The 6,744-nt window shown below is 42.1% G+C and overlaps 1 protein-coding gene across 1 annotated transcript; it reads left to right on the top strand.

The window, feature by feature from the left end:
* The first annotated feature begins 922 nt into the window (after positions 1–922).
* Positions 923–3,816, top strand: kpna2 (karyopherin alpha 2 (RAG cohort 1, importin alpha 1)). The gene is made up of 10 exons (XM_085352081.1): positions 923–979; positions 1,073–1,213; positions 1,650–1,738; positions 1,852–2,120; positions 2,250–2,344; positions 2,507–2,770; positions 2,878–3,111; positions 3,208–3,390; positions 3,480–3,629; positions 3,727–3,816. The coding sequence occupies exons 1-10, from the start codon at positions 923–925 to the stop codon at positions 3,814–3,816; spliced, it is 1,572 nt and encodes a 523-aa protein (XP_085208207.1).
* Positions 3,817–6,744: the final 2,928 nt, after the last annotated feature.

Genomic DNA, 6,744 nt, shown 5'->3' on the forward strand with positions numbered 1-6,744 from the left:
ACATATCCAACATAAATCCAAAACTTGTTCACCCAATTCTTCTTTTTTAAAGTCATTAAAGATGTATGCTATACAATCATTGTATCCTGGAAAAAGAACATTTCAAAGAAACTATTAAAAGCCCAAATTTACCATGACATTCACGGCCATGATGTGTACATCCTCAGACCACACCTGTATTGTTAAACAATGGTTCATAATGTAACTTCCAGATTTATTGTTAATATATTTTATTACACGTACTTTTTAAATGTATTCTATTAAAGGTTAGTTAAGACATGGGAAGGTAGTTATTTTGTGGGGGTTGTTTCCCTGCAAGAGCAGCGTGATACTTGAACAAATATGCACAGATCTGGGAGCAGTGCTACCGTTCCAATATTCAACTCGAAATGTACAAAGTTGGCACAAAACCGACCCGCAGTCAGATCTGACGTGGTAGCGCCCAATACAGAGTTCTCGCGATATTTAAGTGACGACATTTCCTGTGTTCACCGTGATTTTTTTAAACGGCCCAATAAGAAGAGGCGGCAGGATGCTTCAGCTTGAACAGCCCAATCAGAAGGCTCCAAAGCAGGAATTTAAAGGTCTGTGCGGCGTTTTCGATATGCCATAACTTCTGCTCGAGCACAGGTAAGCATGTGTTAACTCCTTAATGAGACTTTTAAAAGTGTTTTACGATTAAGTTTTGAAAAAGAAGTTGTTGTCTTTCTGCGTGTAGTTATTGCATCAACTGTATTTTCTACGTAAAACGCTTGCCCGATAGCTTAAGTCAAACAAGCAGTACCGCCATATGTCTTAATACGCGATCACGAGGCGCTTCCGTGTGCTTAAGGACTTCTTCTAAATGTCTTTCAGGAATAAACACGACTAGAGGCTATTTTTATTTTTGCCCACCGCTGTTTACATTTCCTGTTACTTAAAAATGGCTGAGAACTCCCCCCGTCTGAACCAGTTCAAGAACAAAGGCAAAGATGTCAATGTGAGTTTCATCTGCACTATTCACAACTGCTCGCTGAACGGCAAGCTTGTGAGAATTGATTATTTTATTTATTGGTATGTGACATAAATGCAGGAGCTTCGACGCAGGAGGGTGGAGGTGAACGTGGAGCTGCGCAAGGCCAAGAAAGATGACCAGATATTCAAGAGGAGAAATGTGTCTGCGATGCCTGAGGATGCCACTTCTCCTTTACAAGAAAGAAGCCAGAACTGTCAGGTGAGCACTTGAAAGCATCATTTGCTGTTTTGCTTAAATCTGGCATTGAGTAAACAGAAAAAACGGATCTAGTCCCAACAGCTTGGTGCTAGTGCTGTGCAGTACTGCCAATTTTGATCTGATACTAGGGGCCTCTATTGCCAATATCAATAATCATTTTGTTTCAATGTCCACAAAACTAGAAATTGAGTGGGTTACATACTATCCTTTAAACTCGGTATCAATCTTATCGTGCTAGTCAATCAGTCAATACCAATACTGCTGTTGGGATCAGTACCATTGGGATTGATCTGCCCATCTGTTAGGTTTTTGTATGGGTTGGAGTTCGTTCAGTGTGATATTCATTGTTAACCCACTGACATGTCAAAATATAGCAACACAAAATCCAGTTTTAAATTTGCATGTCCAATAAACTGCTTTCTGTTGTCCTGTGCAGGGGCTCAGGCAGTGGACGGTCGAAGAGATTGTCGCAGGAGTGAACAGTGGGAATTCTGAGTCCCAGCTCCAGGCTACACAGGCTGCACGGTAATGACTGTGCATTAAAGAAATCATCCTTTTTCTTTTTTTTCTTCTTTTTCCATAAATAAAGGCTACATAACTACTGGCACAGTAACTCTTATGTACCGTTTTGAATACAGGAAGTTGCTGTCTCGTGACAAACATCCTCCCATTGACCAGCTGATCAGCGCTGGTCTCATCCCCAAGTTTGTCTCCTTCCTGGGATATGTGGACTGTCCTCCGATCCAGTTCGAAGCATCCTGGGCTCTGACTAACATCGCCTCCGGGACGTCCGAGCAGACGGCCGCTGTCGTGTCAGGCGGGGCCATTCCTGCCTTTATTAGCCTGGTCACATCCCCCCACCAGCACATCAGCGAGCAGGCGATCTGGGCCCTTGGAAATATTGCTGGTAATTAATATGAAAATATACATATTTGGTTTTTTGTTTGTTTTTTTGTTTTTTTTTATTTTAGTGGTGATAAAGTGAGGTTTGTTCATTTTTTATTTTTTTTTAAATATATTTTCCCCTCCTTTTTAGGTGATGGATCAGCTCTTAGAGACAAGGTCATCAAGCATGACGCTGTGGCCCCTCTGCTCGGTCTGCTGGCTGTCCCTGACCTCAGTGCATTTAGTGTGAGTGTGGATTCTGTTTCTCTCCCTGTTTATATCTGGAGAAAGTTTCAAAAGTTTGACATGATCAGACTCAATCGTTTATTCTCCTCCTTGGCCAGTAGGTGGTTTCCCAACTCAAATATAACTGACCTTGTGCTCTTCTCATATTTGAAATCTTTGCAGGCTGGCTACCTGAGAAATGTGACGTGGACACTGTCAAACCTGTGCCGCAATAAGAACCCCTCCCCTCCTATGACAGCCATCCAGCAGATTTTACCCGCTCTCGTCCGTCTGCTACACCACGATGACCCGGAGGTGCTGGCTGACGCGTGTTGGGCTGTTTCATACCTGACAGATGGCCCCAACGACCGCATTGAGGTGGTCATCCAAACCGGTTTGATCCCTCGTCTGGTGAAGCTGCTTGGCTTTGAAGTCTTGCCTGTGGTTGTACGTATAAAGTCTTGCTTGAGTTTCTTTTATGTCGTAACTTCTCACCCAGTCCCCCTGATGTGCAGCAACTTGTTCTCACTGCATTTCCTCTCGCCTTTCCTCAGACTCCTGCACTCCGCACCATTGGCAACATTGTGACTGGGACAGATGAGCAGACACAGGCGGTGCTGGATGCTGGAGCCTTGGCCATGTTCCCCCCACTGCTTCGCCACAAAAAGGCCAACGTTCAGAAGGAAGCTGCCTGGACTCTGTCTAACATCACAGCAGGAAAGGACTCACAAATCCAAGAGGTCATCAACGCAGGCCTCGTTCCATACATGGTTGAGCTGCTCGCACGGGTATGCTTTTTGTGTGTGTATGTAAAGGTACATATTTTATACCCTTTATTTATTTTAAATTAAATGATCTATGTTCCTTATGAACTTTGTCTGCAGGGAGACTACAAAACTCAGAAAGAGGCTGTATGGGCAGTTACAAACTTCACCAGTGGGGGCACTGTTCAGCAGGTGGTCTACCTGGTTCAAGCCAATGTGATTGAGCCACTTCTGAATCTCCTCTCCTCCAAGGACAGCAAAACTATTCTTGTCATCTTGGATGCCATTACCAACATTTTCATGGTGAGTTGATATTTATATTTTTGCAAGATTCGATGATGGGGTTTTTTGTTCTGATGATAAATGACATCACTGGTGTGTTTTGATCTTAGGCTGGGGATAAAATCGGTGAGTCCGACAAGCTGAGTCTAATGATCGAGGAATGCGGTGGACTGGACAAGATTGAGGCGCTGCAGTCACATGAGAATGAGATGGTCTACAAAGCCTCCCTGAACTTGATTGAGAAATACTTCTCTGAGGAGGTGGGTTATAGTCCTGGAGAGTGGTTTGCAAAATGAGCATTTCTGTGCCTTTTTTAACTTTAATAAGAATAATTATTTTATTTTTATTTTTTTAAAGGAGGAAGTCGTGCAGAGTGTCATCCCAGAAGCAACCAATGACGGCTATGCGTTCCAGATCAGCGAAAGCCAGAGCACTTTCAATTTCTAGATTGACTTCTAATACCTCTCCTCTCCCTACTGTACCATCATTTCTATTGTGCGTCCTTTGTTCATGTCTGTGTGATGTTTTACTATTTTTGTTTGTATGTGTTGTACATACTGTTTTAACATGGCTGATGAAACAAGTCTGTAAATAAAGTTGTCAGATCGTGTGTGTGTGGTTTTAGTTTATTGTATCTAAACGGAGTGCTGTAAAATGGTAAATGGCCTGTATTTGTATAGGGCTTTACTAGTCCCTAGGGACCCCAAAGCGCTTTACACATCCAGTCATCCACCCATTCACACACTGCTGTAGTCTGAATGACTACAGGGAGTGCAGCATTATTAGGCAAGTTGTATTTTTGAGGAATAATTTTATTATTGAACAACAACCATGTTCTCAATGAACCCAAAAAACTCATTAATATCAAAGCTGAATGTTTTTGGAAGTAGTTTTTAGTTTTTAGTTTTAGCTATTTTAGGGGGATATCTGTGTGTGCAGGTGACTATTACTGTGCATAATTATTAGGCAACTTAAAAAACATATCCCCATTTCAATTATTTATTTTTACCAGTGAAACCAATATAACATCCCCACATTCACAAATATGCATTTCTGCCATACAAAAACAAATCAGCGACCAATATAGCCACCTTTCTTTGCAAGGACACTCAAAAGCCTGCCATCCATGGATTCTGTCAGTGTTTTGATCTGTTCACCATCAACATTGCGTGCAGCAGCAACCACAGCCTCCCAGACACTGTTCAGAGAGGTGTACTGTTTTCCCTCCTTGTAAATCTCACATTTGATGATGGACCACAGGTTCTCAATGGGGTTCAGATCAGGTGAACAAGGAGGCCATGTCATTAGTTTTTCTTCTTTTATACCCTTTCTTGCCAGCCACGCTGTGGAGTACTTGGACGCGTGTGATGGAGCATTGTCCTGCATGAAAATCATGTTTTTCTTGAAGGATGCAGACTTCTTCCTGTACCACTGCTTGAAGAAGGTGTCTTCCAGAAACTGGCAGTAGGACTGGGAGTTGAGCTTGACTCCATCCTCAACCCGAAAAGGCCCCACAAGCTCATCTTTGATGATACCAGCCCAAACCAGTACTCCACCTCCACCTTGCTGGCGTCTGAGTTGGACTGGAGCTCTCTGCCCTTTACCAATCCAGCCACGGGCCCATCCATCTGGCCCATCAAGACTCACTCTCATTTCATCAGTCCATAAAACCTTAGAAAAACCAGTCTTGAGATATTTCTTGGCCCAGTCTTGACGTTTCAGCTTGTGTGTCTTGTTCAGTGGTGGTCGTCTTTCAGCCTTTCTTACCTTGGCCATGTCTCTGAGTATTGCACACCTTGTGCTTTTGGGCACTCCAGTGATGTTGCAGCTCTGAAATATGGCCAAACTGGTGGCAAGTGGCATCTTGGCAGCTGCACGCTTGACTTTTCTCAGTTCATGGGCAGTTATTTTGCGCCTTGGTTTTTCCACACGCTTCTTGCGACCCTGTTGACTATTTTGAATAAAACGCTTGATTGTTCGATAATCACGCTTCAGAAGCTTTGCAATTTTGAGACTGCTGCATCCCTCTGCAAGATATCTCACTATTTTTGACTTTTCTGAGCCTGTCACGTCCTTCTTTTGACCCATTTTGCCAAAGGAAAGGACGTTGCCTAATAATTATGCACACCTGATATAGGGTGTTGATGTCATTGGACCACACCCCTTCTCATTACAGAGATGCACATCACCTAATATGCTTAATTGGTAGTAGGCTTTCGAGCCTATACAGCTTGGAGTAAGACAACATGCATGAAGAGGATGATGTTGACAAAATACTCATTTGCCTAATAATTCTGCACTCCCTGTATAGTGTATTCAAAGTAATGGCTGTTAGTGAGTTTAAATGCTTTTTAAGAGTTTGTGTTAATAAACTTCCAAAGTCACAATGCATTAGTTATAAACAGGAGCCCTGGAAAAGCTATGTAGAGCTTACATAATACATATAGTATAATTTCCTAAAACAGATTCTTTTAAAAAAAAGTTCATTCCAAATTTCTGGACCTCTGCAGGTCATAGATTTCACAAAAAAAGCTTAGTGGATTTGATCTTTAAGTAGAAGCATGATGTGCTGACAGTATAACTTAACTGGTGGTTATTTGAATTGGCTTTGTATGGAGCACTAGAAGTGGGACACGCATTAGAATAAAGAATTTGGTGCTCCAATTGTGCAACAAAATATGCAGTAAAATGCCTAAAATTTTATTTAGTAAGACATTACTAAATTTATCATTTAAGTAAAGTAACACTAAATATTTCAAAATTAATCCAATAATTCTTTAAATCTGATGGATTTTGCAAAGAACCACTAACTCAAACACTGAAAACATTTTAAAACCCATCCGTTCTTTTATTTCTGACCTTTAAAATGGTGAATGCAGTCCTCATTTTCAAATCCATTTCCCCACTGTTTCCTTTTCCTGTTAGCTCATGGATCATATTAGAGGCAAACTTGTGGTGTAACGGGCCCATCTATTAAATCTGCTATGCCCTGCAAGGCCAGCTGATGTGTGTCCATAGTGGGAGGTGGTCTATTAATCAACAGATACCTTTTGGTTTTCCACAGTCAGAGTTTAAAGATGGTTGGTTGCATCTCACCTAGTCTGTGAATTTTGGTGGTTAGTTGATTTTCTGGGTCCACCTCGGAAGTTGGATTGATGGGAAAATGTCATCAACCGTCAGTGATGCAGGTGGTCGCCAGTCTTCCCCATCCATCTGAAACGTGGCTTCTCTTTTAGACTGGTTTCCACTCCATAGTTGAAATATGTCAGACATATTATTATCTGAGACTGGTAGACCAGGCAATGGTGGCTGTTTGGTGAAACTGTGGAGAAGGACTACTGGCTTCTATGTGATATTTCATCTCCAGCACGGCCG

Source organism: Diplotaxodon limnothrissa, linkage group LG4, assembly GCF_057381915.1.
Source record: "Diplotaxodon limnothrissa isolate DT_005_m linkage group LG4, D_limnothrissa_male_GT1.1, whole genome shotgun sequence".
Classification (NCBI taxonomy): Eukaryota; Metazoa; Chordata; class Actinopteri; order Cichliformes; family Cichlidae; genus Diplotaxodon; species Diplotaxodon limnothrissa.